The sequence below is a fragment of the Nelumbo nucifera genome, chromosome 2 (genome assembly GCF_055504915.1).
Source record: "Nelumbo nucifera cultivar China Antique chromosome 2, China Antique-T2T, whole genome shotgun sequence".
NCBI classification, from domain to species: Eukaryota; Viridiplantae; Streptophyta; class Magnoliopsida; order Proteales; family Nelumbonaceae; genus Nelumbo; species Nelumbo nucifera.
Window position 1 is genome coordinate 46,348,217 of NC_142650.1, and position 24,386 is coordinate 46,372,602.

At 38.7% G+C, this 24,386-nt stretch overlaps 1 protein-coding gene and 1 pseudogene across 2 annotated transcripts; both read left to right on the plus strand.

Moving 5' to 3' along the window:
- Window positions 1-298: 298 nt before the first annotated feature.
- LOC104602698 (mitogen-activated protein kinase kinase kinase 18-like) lies at window positions 299-2,609 on the plus strand. The gene has a single exon (XM_010266476.3). The coding sequence runs from the start codon at window positions 365-367 to the stop codon at window positions 1,904-1,906; it is 1,542 nt and encodes a 513-aa protein (XP_010264778.1). The 5' UTR covers window positions 299-364; the 3' UTR covers window positions 1,907-2,609.
- An 8,987-nt stretch (window positions 2,610-11,596) lies between these two features.
- On the plus strand, window positions 11,597-18,031 carry LOC104602564 (glycosyltransferase BC10-like; annotated as a pseudogene). The gene is made up of 2 exons (XR_016081960.1): window positions 11,597-14,148; window positions 15,567-18,031. The product of XR_016081960.1 is annotated as a glycosyltransferase BC10-like (transcript).
- Window positions 18,032-24,386: the final 6,355 nt, after the last annotated feature.

The following is a 24,386-nucleotide window of genomic DNA, read 5'->3' on the forward strand; positions in this document are numbered from 1 at the left end:
GACCACGCGCCCAAATACACTGTATATGTATGTATTAATTATTGTATGGTTTCAACGGTTGAGATGTGTGATGTGTCCCACCCTAAGGATAATTATAGACCATAACCCTCCCCGCCTAATTAAGACTTATACGTCACCTCCAAATTCCAATCTCAGAACTCAAGAAGTTTCGTTACGTCACAAACCGTTTGTTGGATAATTTCACAATTTTATTTTACAACCAAAAAAGTGTAATAGAAAAGCCCCCTGAACTTCCCATCCCAACTGGTCAGTGCCCACCCCTTGTATAAATACTTTCCCGGTCTCAATTCAAATCCACAACAAAACTTTCTCACTTTCTATTTCTTTGCTCTCTCTCTTTAGAATGGAAAAGAAACAGCAGCACCAGCTTCGATGGATCAGAGGGAATTGCATAGGAAAAGGTTCGTTTGGGACCGTCAGTCTCGCAGAGTCCGACGGTCGACTCTTTGCAGTGAAGTCCGTCAATCCGAATTCGTCCATCCCTTTTCAACACGAATCTTTGGAGAACGAGATTAGAATTCTCAAGTCTCTATCTTCGCCTTACGTGGTGGAGTACCTCGGCGATGACATAACACACGAGACCGCCACTACATCGTATCGGAATCTGCACATGGAGTATTTGCCCGGAGGTACCATTGCTGACTTGGCCACCCAGTTTGGCGGGAAAGGTTTGGAGGAACGCATTGTACGGTCCTACACTTGGTGCATCGTCTTTGCTTTGAGCTATGTGCACTCCAGGGGCATCGTCCACTGCGACGTCAAGGGCAGGAATGTTCTGGTGGATTCCGCTCTCGGCGTCGCAAAGCTTGCTGATTTTGGCTCCGCCAAGCGGGTCTCCATCGGAGACGCCAATTCCGAGGACGAAGGGTTGATCTTGCCTCGAGGGAGCCCGCTCTGGATGGCGCCAGAGGTAATTCGACGGGAGCGGCAGGGTCCGGAAGCTGACGTCTGGTCGTTGGGTTGCACGATTATCGAGATGATCACGGGTAAGCCGGCGTGGACAGATTGTGGAGATGCCGCGGCAACGATGTTTAGGATCTGTTTCTCCGATGAATTGCCGGAGGCTCCAGCTCAATTGTCAGAATTGGGTCGCGATTTCCTTAGTAAATGCCTGAAGAGGGAACCAAGCGAAAGGTGGAGTTGCGAGCAGCTTTTACGCCACCCATTCGTATCGGCCGGTACCATTACGGAACCATCGCCACGGTGCGTATTAGATTGGTCTAGTTCGGAATTTTGCGACGACGGAGACGAAGATGAAGTACTACAGGAAGAAGAAGAAGAGGCAGAAATCGGTAACAATTGTGTTTCGCACGACTCAGTTTCCAACTTTGAAGTTTCTGCGAGAGAGAGGATTAGGGAATTAGCTACTGATAGGAGAGTACTTTGGGAATCGGATGGTTGGGAGGTGGTGAGAAGGCCGGGTTCGGTCTGTGACAGGGGAAGAGGTGGGTGTGGTGGTGGTGGTGGAGAGGGAAGAGAAGGGACAAGTTCGGAATACTCGAATTTGATTGAAAACAGGGAGGAAAGAACAGGAGCAAGTTCAGAATCTGGGAAGTTGATGAGTGGTGGAGAAGAAATTGAAGGGACATGCTCGGAATATTTAAATTCTATTGTAAGTTGCTTTAGAGTTGGAGGGGAGTGGCCATGTCTCGTAATTACCTGCTGTGGTAGTAGTTACAGCAGCAGCAGCAGTTGTGGTTACAGAGATGGTTCGAGTTGTCAGCATGGCTTGCAAGGGGAAAAGATGGGCTTTTACTTTTACAGTTGGTGTAAATTATTGTTATCTTTGTTGAGTCACATAATGAAAATTCAGATTCCAGTTAATATGATTTTTATTTTTGGTTCCAGTTCAGAAAACCATAACTTCACAATCTCTCTCTCTTGACTTCTTGATATATATATATATATAAGTGTTTGGAATGGCAGAGAGCGTAGTGGAAGTGGAACGCAACGAACCACAAAAGAGTGTAAAGTTATAAAGCTAAGATGTTAGGATGAGTTAACCACTTGAGCAAAGGGGATTCCGGATTCGTATAATGATGGATGAGTAAGACTGTCCTCCAGAGGTGCCTCTCCGAAAATGAACCACCACCACCACCAGGCATCGCCCTTGTGAATTATTGACCTGATGTCCCATGCACCAGAAACCGGCCAAACCTTTTTTTAGGAGGTTTTTGTAAGGGTCTGATTCAGGTTCAGCAGTGCAGACAACATTTTGAAAGCCGGACCAGACCTATATAATATACCCCGTCAGACGTCACTCCGTCATCTGTCTCATTCATCGGTCTCGTAGTTCAACCAAAACTGTTCGTCCACTGGTAACAAACAAGCAAACCAGATACCCGGAACCCGATCAATTGCCCGGTCATCGGTTCAACCATTTTGGGTCAATAACGATTTGATGGGACAGTTGATTCCAAATGAATTTAAAAGTACAAAATTTTGGTTGGGTCTCAACAGTGTATGACACTATATTGTATGCTAGCTTAGGTTGGGTTGGTTAGTCGAGCTCTAGTTGGACGCCAAACCCAGCCCACTTGATTTCCACCTTGATTATTAATTGATCTGCAAGGGTATGGGACCAATTATTTAAGCAGCAGTCGACCCAATAGTCTTGAAGCTCTTGGGAGTTGGGACCTTATCCTTATATTCCTATCTAAGTTTCTAACTAGCTTTGTGTTCCTAATTGCCCTCTATCCTTTCCTTTCTGGGTTTTTATCTTTTAAATTCTAAACCTTCTGCGATTGTTTCAAATTTACCTATCAAAAGATTGTTTCAAATTTGGAACCAATTAAGATTCCACAAGTGCCATGAATGTGGTTAGTAAACATGAGATCTGCCAAATCATATCCTGCTGGTGCCGATTCTCATACATTATCAATATTATTATTTTCATTGTCATTATTTTGATTTGCAAGAATCCGATGCTGCTTCATTTCCATGTTCTAAAATCTTTAAATTAAACCTAAACAATTAAATAAGGCGGTGTTCAACAACATCGTTGATTTTGTTTTTTTAAATAAAAACAATTGCCACATCATAAAAAACAATATGCTAGATGGATAGCCAACCATACGTGAAATTGGGAAGGCAACTTATCCACCTCTACTCGTCTTTGAGTTTTTCTTTTCTTTTCTTTTATTTTTATTTTTTTTTTTTACATATGAATAAGGCAGATATGGTATTAAGCTAAACCGGCCAACCTTTCTCAAACTGTATATTGTAGGAAGGCATATGAAATTACGTAATAACTTATCAGGTGTTCAATTTAATAATATTATTTCAAAAGTAATAAGAGATTACATGCAGATTTTGGACCCAACTCACTCCACTCTCAAATGCAATAAGAGTAGGGTTAAGGATGATATTGCATTTAATGTGTGGAAAGGGTTTAGATTCTAAACACCAATTTACTACAAGTTTTAGGAAGAGTATAGGTTGAGAGGTATAGGAAGTTAGATAGGATTTTAAATTTACAAAGCCCTCCTCAAACCTGTTCCGTTATCATCATCCTTTTGCGAACATGCAAACTAATGGGATGGTTCCATGCCAACCAATATATCTCACAAGAGTTCAACATTGTACTTGAAAAAACTTATAACCAATCAAATGCTGCCATTACTGGTAACAAGTCAGGTGGTTAATTATCAAAATCATTGGGGTTTATTGGTCAAAGCCACTCTCATACCATTAGACCTGTTCATGGGCCAGGTAGCCCAATGGCTCGGTCCAGCCCAGCCCATTATAAGTTGAGCTTGGTCATAACTTTAGGCCTATAGGCTCGGGCCTAAAGCACCTAGCCTGGCATTTTTTCAGGTCAGGCTTGGGCTTTCTCAAAAAAGCTCGACCTGAGCCCGACATGATATTAGATATTAAATAATAAAAATATATATTTTATTTAATAAAAATATATAATATATACAATATTTTTTGTTCTTCTTCTCTTTTTTTTCAAGTAATAATGAGATGTTTATTATTTTTTATTTTTGAAGGTCTTTTATATAAATAAAACACTTTTATTGAATAAAAAAAAAAATCTATTTTCAAATTCCTGACCATACTCAAGCTTCGGGCTTTATATAAGGGTCAGACTCAAGCTCAAGACCTAGGGCCGATGGTCGGGCCAGGCTTAGACTCAGGCCTGAATATATTCAGTTGATACATAGTCAAAGCCTGGCCCTGCCCATGAACAGATCTACTTACCATGTATTTCCTTCCACCTATCTCTTACAAAAAATGAAACCAACCAAGTGATCGTTTGATCGGACTGGTCCTTAAATTGGTCGTGGATGGCTTGATGTAGAATGCTCGGGTAAATGTATAGACAATTAGATGGATTAATTAATAATAACAAAATCTGAAGCTGCAGCATATATCAATCAAGGATTTTGCCAAGTCATCCCACAAAAATTAAAAAATAAAAGGACTCAATCAAAATGGTCGAAGCAATCCACATTTAGCCAGGACCCGGTGGTAGGTAGTGCGGGGCACCCACTGATTTAAGGTTGCAACATTCCCTTGCGAGTTGCAACTCCTATTCAAGGTTTAAAATATTGATACAGGTCAATATGCGATAGGGGTGTATTTGCTTACATCGAGGCTCGCTTCTCTTTTTTGTAAGTTTTTTTAATCTAGTTCAGAGGGGTCAGTTTAAGGTTTGTCTACCCTCTGAACCAGGTCAAACCCCAAAAACACCCACTGTAGGGTGTATTGAGAACCTCACTCCTACTGAGATATCTTCCCATGAATGAAAATATTCAAATATGGAAATGTCTTAATGCATGGCTTCAAGTGTTGTGAGGACAGTGTGAAAGCAAATTTTATAAAAACAAAACCACATCCTTTGGAATTCAATCTTGAACCTTAAACATGGGAGGATGAAAAGACTAGGAGAGCATTATGCCATGTCTAATTGTCTTTCCATGTGCTGGGCTACGCCATAATAATTTTTTACCATCAAATCAATCCATGAATTTTGATAAATAACATTTGATTGATTACCACATTTGTAATACATAAGGGACAGGCCCAATACAGGTTTCTAAATTCCACATTAATTAGCACCAATTCCGAATTAACACTCATCCTAACTGTATTTTGTGCCTAAAAATTTTGATCCTGACTGAACTATTATTCTCCCTTTTTTATTGGATATCATGTATATCAGCGGCATCCTAAGAAAAAAGCCCCAACAGTCACTTTTGAATCCACTCACTAAGATCCAAATTTATTGAAGGGGAAAAAAGATTAAGCAACAGACCCAACGGCTATATTATTATATAGGGTAAAATATAAAAACCTCCCGGTTTTATTTTAACAAAATTCTCTCTTATAATTTTGAAACAAAATAAAAACCCGGAGTTACCTCCCTTTGATAAGTATTAAGATAATACATTAATTTTTCAAAATATCCATGTTACCCTTACGCATATTAATCATAAAAAATATATTATTAAAATATCCAAACAAAGTTTTTATCTTCTAACTATAAAAGTTCCTTGAGTCAAATCCACAAGAGAAAAATTTTATTCTGTAAATTTGTCAAGAGCGAAGCCATCTTCAAGGTCAAATTTAACATTTGAATTATGTACAAAGATGGCCTAACAAATAATAAGGATAATTTCATAGATTATGAGTTTCCGTTATTATAGGTGATAAGGGTGGATTTGGCACTCGAAACCATTTTGGCAACAATTTGTCTTAGTCAAGTTGATGGTATCCCACCTGCCAGCTTGGCATAGGCATAGGCATAGGCGCGACCTAGCAGCCTGGCACAGGCGTCAACCTGGCGACTTGCAAGACGTGCTCGCAGACGAATTCGGCATGCATATCCAAGCACTCCCACGATCCTTGGAATTTGGCCCACGTGCCGAACGATCCGGAGGGTGGTCAACGTGCATGGCGGTTACCTTAGGGAATCTCGGACCACTTAGACGACTTCTCGGAAATCTCGGATATGGTGTGTGAAGCCCATGCCAAACAATGCCTGTATAAAGGCACCAACCCCAATGACATGAGGGGCAATTAAGCATATTCTAGCTCTCATACTTTGTGAATTTTAGCTCGCAGTCTACTATGAGTACTGACTTAAGCATCGGAGCGACCTCGCCGATTAGCCACCCCGGGTCCTCTAACATTGATTCCTTGCAGGTCTCTGAAGAACGACGAAGCTCAACAATCAATACAGCTCGTCACCTAATAGGCAACTCGGCCCCCTGGTCAGCTTGGCAACTAATAGGCAACTCGGCCCTCTGGTCAACTCGGCACCTAACCTGCCTAGCTCGGCACTTTGGTCAGCTCGTCACCTAACCTGCCTAGCTCGGCCCAGTTAGTTCATCACCTAACCTGCCCAGCTCGGGCCCAGTTAACTCAGCACCTAATCTGCCCCCAATTCTGACCAAATGATGAGGTAGTTAGCACAAAAAATTGTTAAAAAAAATTGATTCATCAATAGGTCAATGGCAGAATTAAGGCAAAACTCTAGGAGAGGTTTTGTTAAAATGAAACCTCAGGAGATGTTTTTATGATTGTCCGAAAACTAAGGGAGGATATTTCTATATTTTACCCCGTTAAATACAACGCTGAAACACATAAAGCTTAAGTTTCCCCAAAACCTTTAGGTTGTGTTTGGTTTTAAAGAAAAGATAGAGAAACTTTTATAAACCTTGTATAAGTTTCTCAGTTTTTTCCTTCTTTTCCCTACATTTGTTTGAGGTGTAAATTCATTTTTACACCGATGAAAAAGATAGTGCCAGTTCAATGATCGATGGAAAATAGAAGTAGGTGGATTTGAATTTTTATGTTGATAACGTTTAGTTGTCACAGTATAAATAGCTCTCCTTTACGATAGGGTTGTTCATAAGAAGGCCCAACCCGACCAAACCGACCAATCCGAACCGATCCAATCTGAGTCGATCGGGTTTTCATCAGCATGGGTGGGTTTCGGGTTGTGCAAATTCTTAAACCGATGATTTGGGTCGGTTTCGGTTTTCACACAAAAAAACCGAATCCGACCCGAACTGAACCGACTTAGTTCCTAGTTCAAACATGAAGTTCCAAAGCTCATTAGGCCACTTAGTTTTTGAATAGTTGCAAGAAACTTTGGATTAGTGAATAGTGATTAATGAACAACTTTTGTGATTAACTTTTCATTTAAATAATATCATAGGAGATTGCTGAAATGATGTTCAATTTACGACTGTTTTTAAAATTAGCAAGATTTTATCACAGGGATGAACTTAGAACCGAAACCGACCCAATCCGACTCAAACCGACCAGGTCGGTTTTGCTTAACATTGGGTCGGTTTCAGTTTCTATGTCAAGTAACCCGACCAAGTCGGGTCGGTTGGAAAAACCACAGTAAACCAACCCAACCCGACCCGTGAACAGCTCTACTTTACGAGATTAAATAAGAAGAATAAGGGTATTCGATTTTACTTGAGAGAGATTTACAAAATTAAAATAAAAAACCATTTGATTAAAGGAGAGATTTACAAAATTAAAAAGCAAAAAAAAAAAAGCTATTTGATTAAAGGTGAACAAACGCACCAACAGAAAAATAAGGGAATTTCGCATAAAAACTGGGTCTCAACGGAGCAACAGCCGCTGCTGAAAACGACTAGTTCAGGGAAGTGTTCGCCTGTAAGAGACGAGAGTTGGGTATCACTGCTCAAGGAGATTCTTGAACCAAGCAACTGGGTCTCACCGCTCAAGGAGATTCTCGAACTGAGCGACTGATTCAAGGAAGTGTTTGCTTGCTGCTACTGTAACGGAGTTGGGTCTCACCGCTCGATGCTCAGTATGGATGGAGTTGGATCTCACCGCTCTCTACTACTGTAACGGAGTTGGGTCTCACTGCTCGATGCTAGGCATGGACAGAGTTGGGTCTCACCGCTCGTTGCTCGGCATGGATGAGGTTGGGTCTCACCGCTCCCTACTACTATAACGAAGTTGGGTTTCATTGCTCGATGCTAGGCATAGACGGAGTTGGGTCTCACCGCTCATTGCTAATGTAACACAGTAACAGAGTGGGATTTCACTGCTCAATGCTCGGCATGGATGGAGTTGGGTCTCACCGCTCACTGCTAATGTTGAATCCTAGAGAGAGAACAGGGGAGACCGTTGGACAGAGAAGATGCGAGGTGACCGTTGGACAGAGGAAGGTAAAATTTTACAGTAAACTTTCCACTGATTTTCGATGAATATATCGACAAAAATGGACTTTACACCGCAAAATCAAACCGAAATATAAAGTTTACCTCAGTTTTTATTTTCACTTTCAGGAGGAATATAAGAAATGGCTTGAATTGAATGTTGAAGTTTGTCCTTACAAATCAACCGTGGAATGGCTTTAATCGTCATTTGCGTTCCCATACTAAAAGCCAAATGGTTAAGGTGTGGGAAGGGAAGGGAAAACTTGTAATTGAATTGGATTTTGCTCCGTGAATATAACAACTTTTAGTGGGCTGGGCTTGGGGCATGAGACCGTTTTGTGAGGCAGTTAGCCCAAAGCCCAAGCCTCATCCCGTATTGCGTAGCCCCCACCTCTCGATTTATCAAAAAAAAAAATATAGTCAGCTAATCATCTAAAATTTTTTGGGCGGGCCCCGGACTTCAACTACCCTCATATTCTAATCAGGAGCAGCAATGATCGATTTTATGTTCAGTTTGAAAAGAGTACAAATATAAATATGTACAGTATAAATATATAAAAAATATAAAATATAAGTTTTTACACTCTATATATATGTATTTATACTCCATTAAAACGGAGCTAATAACGTTTAGATGGAACTAGTCAAGGCAACCCATATCCTTCTGTAATTGGAGGGCCATAAGAGATAAGCAAGGGAATCAAATAGCACTTTATTCAAGACCGTATGGAATTGAGACTCGTTGAAAGTTGAGTTATATTTAGTATGGTTTTCAAAATCGGTCGGACTGGACGGCTGGATCAAAAAAACCGGGATTGGTTCTGCTTTTCTTAAAACCGTTGATTTTGGTCAGTGAACTGCTGAAACCAGATGGTTAATTACTCAAACTGTTTGAATGGTCTTGACTGTTTTTTATTTTTTTAAATTTTTTTACTTTTTTTTTATTTTTTGTCAGAACAGGCTGAACGTTCGGTTTGAATTGTCGGACCATTCAACCCGGTAACCGGACCCCTGATCGGTTCGATTTTAAAAACCGTGATATTTAGTATTACAAGGTGCCTAGATAGCAAGAGAGATGAATGTGGAGAACATGGTGATAGAAGGGGATTCCAAGGTGGTAATGCACTTAGATAAAGAATTCGGATTCAACCATATGGTGCTATAGAGATAAAATGAAGTTCAAATGGCTAACACAACTAGAGGTGTAAAATGGGTCGGGCCGCCCTCCCCTAGGATAACTTGGGGAGTTGGCTCGGCATGGCCCACGGCCCAGACCCGTGCAGGCTCGTGTCGTGTCATGGGCCAAGTCGGGCTGGGCATCAGACCAAAGTTATTTATTTAAAAAATTGATAAAAAACTTAAAAATTTAATTTTATATGAATTTTGATATATAAAATTACTTATATATACAATAATTAAATAAATTAATATAATAAAATTAAAAAATATATTTATTTTATTAAAATAAAATAATTAAATAAAATTTAATTTTATATCCAACAAGACTCAGAGTACTTGTGAGCAGGCTCCGGTCTAGGTGGAGGTAGTGGAGTTGATGTATTGTGCAACGAAAAGGGCAGCAATGAGCAGGCAGTGATCCATTCCCGTGTAGCAGCAATGGTGATGACTGAATTGGAGTCGTAGGAAGAGTTCTAGTGACAGGCGATTCCCAACAACGACAAATATCAGGATGGAACCAAGGCAGTGATAGTAATAACTGGGCTTCTGCTTGTTCTTCACCCCAAGTGTCGGTTGTAGCATCATTAGGATTCCAATCTCCCATCATCGCAGATAATAAAATCCCTAAACTGGCTGCAAAAGAATACTTGTTAGTGGTTCCACCTCTAATGAGACCCACCTGACCTGACCCTTGTTAGAATACTCTACAAAGGAAAAAGATTCGAGTTTTCTGGGTTGAATTTGCAGTTTAACATTGGATCAAACAAAGCAGAAAAATGATACTGCTAACAAAGAATTTCAACATACATAAAAGAATATCTGAACCCTTCCCAAAAAAAATCAAAGAATAAGATCAATCTAGACTCCAAATAACAAATGGAACTGTAAATTATTTCAACTTAGAACAAAAGAATCCTGTATGAAGCTATGTTTGTTGCTTGAGCTAACTCTAACTGCAATGGAAGAATGAAAGAATGAGTTAAAAAATTCAGCTAGCCTTCTCTATCTAGAAAGAGAAAGAATTGGAATTCTACCCCCCTTCTGCATGGCATTCATGGAAGAAGATTAAGATGACTCCCATGATCAACTCGGTACCTAAGATAAGAGGAGCTTCCTGCAACGTCAAGAGATGCCCACGCAGAAACAATGTACAGAGGCTGCTCTAGCCACCTGAGAGTAAGCCCAGCTCCTTCCCCTTGCTTCTCAACGCTGTACTTGTCACCAGCATACATCTTCAACAGCATTCGGCTCTGAAGCAGCTCTCTGTCTCCAATCCCCACATATCAAAACCCTCCATGTTTCATCAACCCCCTCCACTTCGCGAAGCTCTCGTGTCTCTCCAACCTATTCATTGCCTTCACAAGAAACTATGTTTCTAATCTCCTTGGCATACATCTCCTCTGCTTTGATTCTAACCAAGCTATCTAATGGCAGAGCAGAATCAATTGAATCAAAGATGGCAGAGTAGTATCACAGAGAATTACAAACCCTCGCTTCCAAATTGGCTTCATTGTGCAGAGCTCGCATTCTGTGCACCCGTGGGTGCACTAGACGAGTGCACCCGCGAATGAGAGGTGAACACGTGTTAACCATGAATTAACGGAAGTTTTCTCCGTTAGCTGGTTGAACCGGCTATTGTTGGAACACCTTTTGGAAGAAGAAGAAGAAGAGAGGAGGAGGAAAGAAGGGGCGGATCCGGAGCCCCTGTTTTTGTAAGGTAAAAGGGGCTCCGCCCCTGTTTTTGTTCCAAAAAAAAATAAAAAGAAGGGGCAGAGCCCTGTTTGTTGTTCCAGAAGAAGAAGAAGAAGAAGAAGAAGAGCATGCCTTATACGTACCCGCGTCGGAGTCTTGCCACCGATGGATGATAGCAGATGAACGGTGGATGAAACTTCGACGAAGATTACTGGTGAGAAAGTCAGATTCCTCACCAGAGGAAGATATTTTCTTTTCCGGTAACGATTAAAATCATTTTTGGATTAGTTAGGTTTTAAGAGAATGGCAATAAAAAGAAAATTTAAAACGTTTAGTGGGGTATTTTGATAATTTAACGTTTTCCGTTATCTGCTTAAACAGTCAAAGGGGCATTTGTCGAAACATAAATGTTTAGGGGGTCTATCGAAAAAAAAGAAAGTATTAGGGGTCTTTCTCACTAACCCTATAATATAGGAGAGTGAACAATCCAAGTGAGAAAAAAAACAGTTCATTACATGAAAGACACGTATCTGAAAAAAATAATTCATTGGATGACACGACACGTGTCCATAATTCTGTCTTCCTCCTCTCGAACTCTCTCCTCTCTTTCCTTCTTCGATACCCTCTATCTTCCCGTTGCCTCCCTCTCTTTCTCTCCCTCTTTCTCTCCTCTTCTTTGTTCTTCTCAAATTTGTTTGTTCTTCTCTATCATGGGTTCTTTTTGATTGTTTTCTTTTCTTTTTGTTGGTTGGCAGGTGTTGCAGTGGCTTCCTTTTCTGACGGAGATGGCTTCGTATCTAATGCATGGTGAGGGTTTGTAGTTCGTCTGTTGGTTGTTCCCTTATTGGCACTGTGGTTACTGTGGTTCATGGTGCCGATGGTGACACATAGAGAGAGAGGGGGGGGGGGGAAGGGGAGAAAATAAAGGTCATGGAAGCATCACTGGATAGGGTTTCTACTCCTCTTCGTTCCTCTCCAATCAAATTGGCAAGACAACACCAACGAAAGATTCTTCAAGCTTCTTTGAAGTAAGTCGTAGCCCTAAAGTTTCTACATTTCTTTTGTCTCTCTTCCAAATGTATATGAGAAACATTCATCTGCTTAGGGATTTTTATTTTTTCAAATTTTCTACTTATTGGTGCCATGGAGACCTTCAAAGGTTCCTATCTGAGTTGTGATCCCTAATTACACCTCAAATGCATTGAAGTTTATGTAAACCACGACTCTAGTGTTTCAATTGCTACTCAATACCTTCTGTTGTTTGTGTCCAGGGATTCCATTTTCCTGGGATCTGAGGTCACGGCTCTTTCTTTGAGCTTTTTCAAATTTATTCCTTCATTTGGACTAACTGTTTTGCAACATTGTAGAGTTGAACTCGTAGTGAAGCTACTACTATAATGGATTCTTGTTGTGAAACCTTGAATCCCAATGCCCATCCCATACAAGTTAGGAAAGAGCTTATTACATATGGAAAAAATGCTCTTCGGGGAGAGAGGCTCGGGGAATTTTGAGGAATGGGGTAATGCGTACCAAGTTGGCGAAGAGTTTGAGAGCTGATAATGGAGGTAGAAAAATCAAAACTGATGTTGCTTTCTCTGTTCTTAAGGATGTCAATAACGACATTGTGGTAAGTAATGCAGTACATAGCTCATTTCCTTCTCCAATAAACTAATTAAATACGTGTTTATTTTCTTCATATTTATCACTATTACCCAAAAAATAGGTCACTTTCAAATTCTAGAATAGCTAAATTCTTCATTTTATGTCCAAGTTGAAAATAAAATTGGTATTGATTTTCATGGATCATTTTTAGGGTTGCAATTTTTTGTGATACTATATGTTCAAATTGCCAAAAAAAAGTGATCAAGTTAAAGGTTCCTTTCTACTCAAATTATTTTCTCTGAATATGCTCTCATCCTTTCATTTATGTTTCGACTTTAGAGCGAGACCACCCAAGCACCACTATTTGGGAATGCAGAAGGCAGACCCAAAGAATGTTGCTTATAGGCTGACCATGTGAGCCCCACCTCGGAAAGACAGAAGCAGCTGCACTTTAACCCTCCTAAACGGGCACATAAGAACAATCCTGGGTCAAGGTCAGTCTGGATATAAAATGTAAGGCCATGCCTAAAAAAACTTGCAGGCCAGATGGGATGAGTTTCTCCACCAAGTTTGGGATGACAACCATTAGTTTTTAAAATTTGTTGTCATTTTAAACACAATAGATGGATGCAGATTAAATTTAAATTCATGATATCAGATTTCATATCAGATTCGGATCTAAAGGTTTGGTAATTGGACCTTAGATGGGGATGTAGCTGGGTCAAATCTGTTTACATCCTTCCGTTGGATATGAGCACTTTCTTCCTACTGCTTCTTTTCTTCTTGCTTTCAGTGACCCAATAACGTGATAGGTTTGGCTCCAACTTCGAGTGCTTAGTCTGATTTGTCTCTTTCATCATATGGGTTGGTTTGTGGTCTGCTTGAGGCCTAATGGGCCCTCTCTACCTCAGCAACAGGTATTACATATTATCAATTTAAGGGGGATTAAGGGTAATTGGGATTTCATGAAAGTAAAAACTCTACATACACTCTTAAAAGCATATGCATCCAATTGCACATTGGGAACATCTCTTTGTGAATTTTATATACTTGCAAATTTGGTTTACCATTTTCAGAAGTATGTTGATACAAATGCTGATATTACAGTTCCATGTATACTAATGGATGATAGGTATGTTAAGTGAACTTTCTATCCTTATTATAGGTGGGTGCTTTGAGGCATTTCTCTCTTATAGTCCATGTACAACAAGGATTTGTACAATGGGAATGAACAAAAAGTGTTTGGTTTGTCATTTGTATACAATATACTACTATCATTTTGAGTATCACCTCATGGTATTATGTTTATTTCTTTCATTTGAATGCATATGCATTCATAAGGGTGTATTTACACGTAGATGCATGATAAATTGACAAAGTCCAACAAGTTATGATTTATTTTATTTTCTTTTTTCATGTTAACATATGCAGAAACATTTGTATGGAAACATGATGTTACTTTGAAGAGTAATTGCAAAGTTTGTTGGTGAAACGCTGAAGAGTAAGTGATGTTTGATGTCCTTTAAGTAACTCCTGTCCTTGTAAGACATGTATCTTTTTTTGGTAATAGTAAGACATGTATCCATTCTATACCACTTAGACTTTTTGATATTTTTTTATCACTTTGGTATTTTTTATGTTGCAATAACGTTGGATATTCATGGTTAGCTTATTAAAAATTGTATCCATGTTATGGGAATCAAAGAACTATTGTCCGGTCCAATTTACTTTATTACAAGCCAAAGCTATGTACAAATCATCATAAGTCTCTCATGGGGAAGAGTTGAACATAGTGTTTGTAATAGAAAAATTCATTTAGTTTTTTTAATCACTTCTATTTTTTCTTCATTTTTTACTCTCAATTATTCGATATTTACTTGCGTATGCCGAGCACAAGCACCCCTCGCTAGTTTTACATTATTTTGTATGTATTTGTATTATACATATTTGTATTTGCACTATTACCAAACGTAGCTTTGTCCATGCAAATGCAAAGTTGGTTTAGTTTTGCCTTAATAAATTTCTTACCAGACTATTTTTAGTTGTAATGGGTGCAAATGTAAATCCCGAGATTGAAATATATCTTTTTAACATTTATCAACTTTGAATGCAAAATATACTTTTTTTATTATGCAAACATTCCTTGAAATCTATGAACATTGCTACTTTAAATATATAAATACATTCTTACCAAACACCATTAAAACTTAAATAGATTGCATATATGCATTGAGTTGGCATTTGCACTTTTTTCAAACAGAGCCTTAGGCTGTGTGCAATGCAATTCTATTTGCACTAGTACAAATGCACAGGAGTGTAAATGAAAAGAATGCAAATTCTGATCTAATTCTAGTGTACCTGAAAAGAATGCAGTTCATATGCTCTAGGTCTTATTTTAGTTCATTTGTACTTCAATCAAACAAAACAAGGTAAATTTTGAAACAAAACAAGAAAAAAATTGCACCCAAATCATTTACACTCTACCATAGTTTTGCATTAGTACAACTAGATTTGCACTACAACCAAATGCAGAAGGGGAAATCTATGCTTCTAGAAAGACATGATAGGGAAGAGCCTTGACTAATCAAAACCCTCCATGAACTTGATAAATAATCATATGTTTGGATACAAGTTTTCTAGCATCACAATCGAACTCTTCTTTCTTATTTTTTGGGTAAATTACAAAGACCCCCTGTACTATGGGGTCTATGACAAAGACTCCCCTGTATTATGACCTTGAGACAAAAACCCCATTCCATTAGTTTTCCCTTGAAATCCAACGTTGCAATATTTTTTAATCCCCATACTACCCTTATAATAACTATTCAGACTATTAGGCTGCATTTGTTTGAACTGTAAATTCAAATTGTATACCATGGAAAAAATGAACCGATTTAGTAATTGGTGGAAATTAACCAGTTGATTTTGAAAATTTACACCTATCGGTGAGATGGTGTAGAGGAGGAGAAGACACTCTATTGAAGAGGAGGGAAGCAGGGGAAGAAGAAGAAAAAAAATGAAGAGGAGAAGACGAGTGGGTACTACTCGAGGAGGCTGGCGATGGCGAGCCTCCAAAGCAACTCCAGGTGACTAAGAAACCCGTGTTCGACAGTCTCTCTCTAAGTTGCTGACTCCATCAACTCTGGTGCTCAAGAAAACTATTGTTGACAGTTCAAGGCTAAACAACCTAGTTTCATATTCACATTTTTTGTGAATATGAAAACTGTTTGTTGTACCGGAAATGACAAAGACAGGGAGCAATCGCCATGCCAGAAGCAGAGATGATTCTGAGTCATCCTTGTAGGTTGGTTGTTCTTGGGTAGAATGAACATCAAGTCAGTGCTTCAATCTCCCTTTTGTACTTGTTCTTGCTTCTTTGCTCCCTAATGACACGAACATGCTCCTTCAGTTCCGCTCTCAGACTGATGCACATGGGATCCTCCGTACCAACTGGGCCATCGACAACGCCTGCTCCGCTTTGTTGCGAGGTGTTCGATGCATTCACATCATTGCTCGAGGAGGCTGGCGATGGCAAGGGTACGTTATTGGACCTGTCCGGTGTTACATGGGCGCAAACAAATACTGGTCGGGGAATACCTTCGCTTGGGCTAGATTTGCACATGCGTACAGAGGAAGCACAAAGAGAAGCTACCGATTATGAAAGGTATTCCCCTGTTCTGGGTCCTCTCCGATTCTCCCTTCGGAGGTGGGTTCAGATCTGCCGCTGCAACTAGTTGTAGCGGTGGTGACGGAAAGAGAAAAAAAAGGGGGGAAGAAGAAGAAGAGAGAAGAAGAGAGAGATAGAGAGAGAGAGAGCGAGAGAGAAGGGGAAGAAGAGAGAAAGAGAGAAGGAGAGAAGGAGAAGAGAGAGATGTAATAAATACATCGAAATCGATTATCGATGTAATGCAATGGCAACATTAATTTTACATCGATATGTAAAATTACATATTTATCAAATGCTTGCAAAATCGAACCGGGGTGTAAAGTTTACCCCGGTTTGATTTTATACCTCTACCAAACGCAGTCTTAAGAGAAAAACATTGTTAAAGTGACACCCACCAAACCCCACTTTACCCAATACCCACCCCCTCTCTTGTCTCTCACTCTCACCAAACCCCACTTTACCCAAGCATATGAAAAAATGCTATCTTCAAACCCCTTCTCTTTTTTGCGCTATTCTTCTATGCCTACCTATTGCATTCATCTTCATAGTTACCAACCCCACCAACAGCAGCAGCAGCACCGATGACGCTGGTGCCACCACCACCACCAACGGCAATTATATTCGCAAAATCCAGGTAAGGAATATCGTTCCATCCACAAGCAACATTAAGCGAAGCAAGAATAGCGGAATCAAAAGCAAAATTGTCAGTAGACCGCTACCGCCGCCAGCAGTTATTCCAGAAGACGACGAATCTCTATTCCGCATCGCCGGCCAAGTAAACCGAAACCCATCACCCATTGGAGCAACAAAGAAATTAGCATTTATGTACCTGACTACTTCGGATCTCCCATTCGCTCCACTATGGGAGCGCTTCTTCCTTCCAAATCAAACCCAACAGTAGAACAATAGAACGAAGCTCTTCAACATCTACATCCACGCCGACCCATCTTCTCACTACGACCAACCATTCTCCAACATCTTCTCCGGGTGCACCATCCCCTCCAAACCCACCCAACCATTTACTCCATCTCTTGTCTCCGCGGTTCGTCGCCTCCTCGCTCACGCCCTTCTGCACGCCCCCTCCAATGCCATGTTCTCTCTCCTCTCCCCCTCCTGCATCCCCCTCAGTTCCTTTGGCTTCACATACATAACCCTCATTGGATCCGATAAGAGCTTCATCGAAATCCTCAAAGACGAACCAGGCTTCTGAGGTTTCGCCGGAGCTGATCCTCTCGCTCAGACATGCTAGGCCTAGATACTGTGGTGATGGCAACTCGACTGCCAATGCTCTGACTAGTCCGTGTCGAAACGGCATGACCCTTTTCTTTTTGCTCGGAAATTCTCGCCGGATTCTTTACAGCCGTTGATGGACAGCCGGCGACGTCATCTTCCGAGACTAAAAAAGTGACTGTAACTAGTAAGTTTGGTTGCAGGATTTTATACATAGAAAAGAAATACAAAAACATGCAAGTGTAATTGTGTAAACCCCTTTCTTTGTCTTTATTCTCTGAGTTCTTTTTAGTTTTTATTAACACTTTTAACTCAGAGTCAACTGCTCCTGTTGTTCGAGATCGGGGAAGATGAACAGTATTTTTCTTTGGAATATTAATGATAACGGTTGTATGGAAATTAAAACGGCGGATTTACAACCTTTATCGCAAAATAAAGTACAGGGAGTCATTGTCACAAACCCATAGTGCAGGGGTGTCTTTTTTTTTATTATTAATTTTTTGTCAACAGAAAAGGTATCCATGTTTTTTTTTTCTTGCCTTATTTGCAAGTTTGGATTGCTAGACAAAATAGGGTTTTACGATGGCATTATATATGCATGAAAAAACTTGGAAAATTCAAATCTCATATGACCAGGACTAGTCTCATACTTGATCCAATATGTTACTTTCAGTTCGTGTAGTCTTAGAGTCTCCTACTTAATCTAAATAATCAACTTCCTCTTTATTTTTATATAAATAACCAATCTATCTCAACTGTTCTTTTTGTTTTTTTTTTCTTGTTTTCGGTGGATTGTCATAGATCATAGATCCTAAGGTATACTCGTTTTGGGGATGCTTCTAGCTTAGATGACGTTAATCATATTTGTTATATAGGATCTCTTATGGATATCATTTTTCCATGGCTGAAACAAACAATGGATTTAAAAGAAGAAAAGTTGGAGCATTGGAACATTTTCCCTTTTTTTTTCTCCATTTTGAACTCTACTGCTTGAAAATTGAAATAGTAAGAGAAAGAGATGGACTTTTTCATTTTTCTTATGTAAGCGTAATTTTGTCTATAAAAAATTAAAAATTAGATTTTCTTCCTGCTAACGGGTTTTAACATTAGAGTCCGGATCTCAGCATCCCTGGAGAGATTTCTATACATCAAATCAGAGAGTGTCACGTCAACACTCTCGCATGCTTAAATTTTACATGTGCGAGTGGAGTGATATTCCAAACGTCCTCCCATTCTATTTTTAATATATTAAAATTTCAAAACAAATAAAAAACAGGAATTCCGACTTTTGACTTCCGATTCTCGATACAGAGCTGGATATCACTAGGGCTGTTCATAAGAAGGCCCGACCTAACCCGAGTCAGTCGGGTTTTCATCAGCACTGGTCAGTTTCGGTTGTCAGTTTCGGGTTGGACAAACCGAAACCAACCCAAACCAAACCAAACCAATTAGTTTTCTAGTTCGGTAGTTCCTAGTTTCCTATTTAACTAGTCTTCTACTAGAACTAGAACAGCCATATCAATTAGTTCTTAATTAAATTGTATCTATCCTAATTTCTATAGTCTTTTACACCAAATAGGCAACCCATTAGGCAATTACAATTAGAATTAGGTGTCCTTCTAGTTCTAGGCTTTTCTATCATTTTTGTACAAGAACAAAACCGAAATCGACCCAACCCAACTCAAACCGACTAGGTCACTTTTGCCTATCAGTGGATCGATTTCGGTTTCCACCTCATGTAACCCGACCAGGTTGGGTTGGTTGGAAAAACCCTTGTAAACCGACCCAACCCGACCCGTAAACAGCGCTAGATATCACTAGGCAGAAATACCTCAAATAAGAGCTCCGACTTCTAAGAATTGAACGCCTAAAACTGACCTAAGACACTCTTTCTAAATTGTACTTCCTTCCACCCATATGATTATGTCGGCTCAAACTCTCCCGTCTGAACCCAACTTCATGTATTCATCATTGATGACGCCGTAGGCACATGTATATAAATATATGTAATATTTGGGTCAGTAGACATTAAGTACATACCCAAACTTCCATTCAAAAATCTCATATAGCTTGGTTCTTTGTTCCCTGTGGTGACATCTTGCACTCGAAATAGACCTGTGGAGGATCGGACTCAACAAGAGCAAACAAACCTGCTTAGTAACAACAAGTGATAGAACACTATTCCAATTGTTAATCGTTTTAAAAGTCTGAGAGTCGTCTCAGCTTCCAGCATTCAATTTTGGAAGTTGGAAGTCGGAATTCTTATTGGTGGTTTTTTCTGATTAGTTTCAACTCTGTAAATTCTTATTTTTTATTTGAACGAAATAGGATGAAGAAACCTAATCCATATTTTTATTTGTTTTAAAATTTTAATATATTAAAGGTAGAATCGGATGATGTTTAAAACGTCTATTACTCCCATTGGCACATGTGAAATTTGAGCATGAGAGAATGCTAGTGTGGCACTCTCTGATTTGATGTACAGGAATCTCTTCATGAAGGATTGTGCAGGAGATCCAAACTCTTAACATTATTTAAAAAATGTAACATATTTTGTCAATTGAAGATTTCCTCATTTATTTCTTACATAGTGGTAGAGCAGAGACCTTTTTTTTAGGGGGGAGGACCCACCAATATACTTGACTCCACCCTTGTGTATTCACCATACTCTAAGCAATTGTTTTTACTTTTTAAAACTCATAATTTAAAAGATATATACGAGGTCAAAAATATTGGATGTTTTAGGCAGTGTTTAGCATCGATGCCGTTTTTTGAGAAAATGGCACCACATAAGCGCCACATCAGAAAAAATGGTGCTTCAGAAAATGACCTCTTATTTGGTACTATTTTTTCAAAAAAAAAAAAAAGTTGCTCCGAACCACATCTTGGAAATCGAGAAAGTATGGTCTAAAGAAATGCCAAATTCAATGTTTTCTCAAAAAATAGCCTGTTGCTACCAATAGCGTAATGATATGGCATCAATATGACACCATCTTGAATGTTGGATAATATAGACCAATGATCAAAACTGTTCTATAGCACTGTACCAAACAAAACCAATTTTGTTTTCCCATAAAACTCCCTATGTGGTAGCACCGCTTCCAAACAAAAAATAAGCATCATTTTCTCATAAAACAATGCTTACAACTCAGACATGCATAAAACAGTGATGTGTTCCCAGCACCAATGCCAAACACCTACTTAGTTTTAAGATAGGGTAAGTTAAAAGTTGCCACCCTATACTTAGGGGTGGTGGCATTTAGTCACGTGAGCTTTGTTTTGTGATACCCTCAAACTTTTGGATTTCAGCACTTTGCCCCTATTCATTTTACCATGTTGGGTGAAAGTAAAACTACTAAATTGCCTATATGAGAAATTGATGAACTGAGAGAAAAGGTTGCCAAAACAACAATTTTTTAAGGCAATTCTTTCGGAATGGGTTATTGTGCTTCTAAAAAACCCTCGTCGAAGAAGAAATGTAGTTTACCATCAACGATCTGGAAACACAGTAGTTTATTAATTTTGTTAGTTTTTTTTTTTTTTTGACCCATTGAATCTCAAGTGGGTAGTTTTATAATTTTACCTTCATCATCAAGAGTAAAGATTACATGCTGAAATCCAAAAAGCTTAGGGGGTCTTTGTCATAACACAAAGTTCAAGGGGCTAAGTGCTACTATCCTTGAAGAAATGGTGGAAGTCTGTAATTTATCTTATAGGTGCATTCTTTTTTTTTTTATGGGGGAAGTTAGTCAATGGGATTTTGGTTCCCATTGACCAAGATACCAATGTTCTTTTTTCAGATTTATGTGGGGTCTATGGAAAGGTACCATTTACCATAAGTATTCTACTTGGGCCAAGTTGGCCGGAACCCAACCCGAAAAAAAGTTAGGTTTGATTGGTTTAGGCTGATGCTCAAGTTAGGGTTAGGGTTGACCCTTTGGGCAACCCGACCTAACCTGAACTTGACTCTATAATACATCTTATATATATAATATCTCATGCATTGATTTATTTAGATGCATGATAGTTGTATAGCCCCCACCACATAATATTATGAATTTCTTTTAAGATAATCACTTCACTTAATCATAATTAGAAAGCCTAAAACCTTGATAAAATATTTTATGTTTTTTTGAGTATTTTATTCTTCATCTTCTATCTTGCCACCCATAAAAGATCTATCATAATCATAACTCACAATAAACTATAGTCATTTCAAGCACTTATTTTTCTGAATGTAGTACTAAATGAACCAATAAAAACTTCAACAAACAAATACTAATGAAACATAGGATTAGTATATGTAGTAAAAATTGAGAAGTTCTATGAGATTTTGATGGATAGAAATAAGGTTGGGTTGGGCCCAACTCGAGCCCAGTCCAACCCTAAGTTTTGGGTTGGGGTTGAAGGAATTTAATTAGGGTTAGGGTTGGGTTGGGTTGGGGGTTTAGAACTTAGGGTTGGCCTCAACCCGGTCTGACTTGCAACCCTAATTAACCAAGGTAAGTGATACCCACCTCCTAGGTGGGTAAGTAACTTTCCCACCTGGGGGGAAGTTGCCAACACTTGAATGGGACAAAAATTTCCCTTTTTAATAATGGTTTTTATAGATAAAACAACAAGTTTTCTTATTTAATTGAGAAACAAAAGAACATGGGTAAATGCACTTACCTAGGGAAGTATTTCCTTATAAACACTTACTTGAATAGGTAACTTCCTGAAAATTGAACACAACCTTAGGGTCCGTCTGTTTTTTGGATTTTGAGGGGGAAAGTTGGTAAATGGGATTTTGTTTCCAATTGACCACAAAACCCATGCTCTTTTCTTTAGGTTCCATTCGCTTTTTAGTAAGTTACTTACCCAAGTAAATGCAATTACCTGGGTAAGTTTTTTCTGGGAAACACTTATCAAGGTAAAGTGCAGTTACCCATGTTCTTTTATTTCCCAGGTAAATAAGACAATGACCATTTTAGCCATGGAAATCCATTATTAAAAGGGGCATTTTTGTCCCATTCAAGTGTTGGCAACTTTCCCTCTATGTGGAAAAGTTATTTACCCACCTAAGAGATGGGTATCACTTTTTTGGGCAAGTGATACCCAAGAAAATAAACTTTCCCTGATCCCCACATAAAACTGAAAAAAAAAACATGGAATTCTTGGTCAATGGGAACCAAAATCCCATTGACCAACTTTCCCCCCTCTCCAAATCCAAAAAAAGAGCGCCCTTAGATTTTTGTGGGATCAACAAAAAAATTATTTTCATTAGGTATCATTTACTCGGGTAAATGATATCCATCTCCTAGGTGAGTAAGTAGCTTTTCCACATGGGGGGAAGTTACCACACTTAGATGGGACAAACTTGTCTATTTTAATAATGACTTTACGGCTAAAATGGTCATTGTCTTATTTACTTAGAAAATAAGATAACATGGATAAATGCACCTACTCAGGTAAATAATTTACCGAAAAGCGAACGTGGCCTTAAGATATTATTGTAATGTCTAAATATAATATTTTTTATTACATCAATGCATGTTTTGTAATGTCTAAATATAATCTTTTTTATTACATCAATGCATGTTTTTAGTAGATTATATGTAAATTACATAAACATATATGTTTAGAATCTAAGAGTACATTTCATTTTACCCCAAAATTGGAATTAAATTTTAAAAGAAGAAATCTCTTGGCATATTTAAAGTTGTTTGTCATATAATGGATTTAGATATGTAAAGTTTTATTAATTATAATTTACACCATCTCTTAAAGTCTTAAATATAGTGTTTTCAAACCATCACCGATCTAGACGATTAGACCGTTTGGCATGGGAATTGTCCAAGCAACTAGTTCCATTTCACCCAAACTTGGCCGTTGGCCAAAAAACCATTGATTTGGTCAACAACCTGCTGACCTAGGCGGTCAAACCATTGACTTGTTCAATGGTGTTGGCCATTTTTTTTATTTTAATTATTTTATTTACTTTTTAAGTTGAAACGGGTCGCCCATTCAAATTGGACAATTGAACCATTGACCTAGAAACCAATGACCATAACAGTTCTGGTTTCATATCAGTTTTTAAAATATTGCTTAAATGTTTCTTTTTTTTTTATTTTTTTAAAGTGAGTGAAATCCAAGCTCACTTTGATTTGAATTTGATTGTTTAGTGAGGAAGGCTCGGTTTAGGAGTACAAATACAAATATGTATAGTATAAATACAATGATTTAATAAAATTTTGCATCGCTTTTAAGAATACAAATTTCACATCCCAATACTGATGCAAATGATAAGGCCTCAGTGTGTCAACACAAAATTTAAAACACCTTCCTAGTCTTTGCATAACATGGGAGAAGCAAATGAAGTCGGTTTTAGTCAGTACAAGGCCTATTAGAATATTGTTTGAACAGCCTTGCATCAACAACATCTTCATACTTCTATGCTTTATTTCATGGGGAGATATTCCCAATGCAAGGCTATAATGGTTGTTCGAGAGGGTCTTGCGCTGACTGAATCCGATTTCAAAGCAGAAATAAGCTTCGATCAGTACAACACCCGTTCGAACAGTCTTTACAACTTTGCATTGGGAATATCTCCGTATTTATTTTCTTTTATTTCATAAGAGATATTCCCAATGCAAGTTACAAAAAAATATTGGAACGGTGTGAGCACGGATTTGCACTGACTGAAACCGAATTCTTCGAAGCAAATAGGTCGCTGGCTGCACTTTTGCACTTCCAAACAAACAAACGGAGCCTTAAGATATTTCCATCCTCCGCCTATCGAAACCAAAAAAAAAAAAAAACAAGAAGAAAGGGAAAAAAGTCATATAACATATTGTCTACCC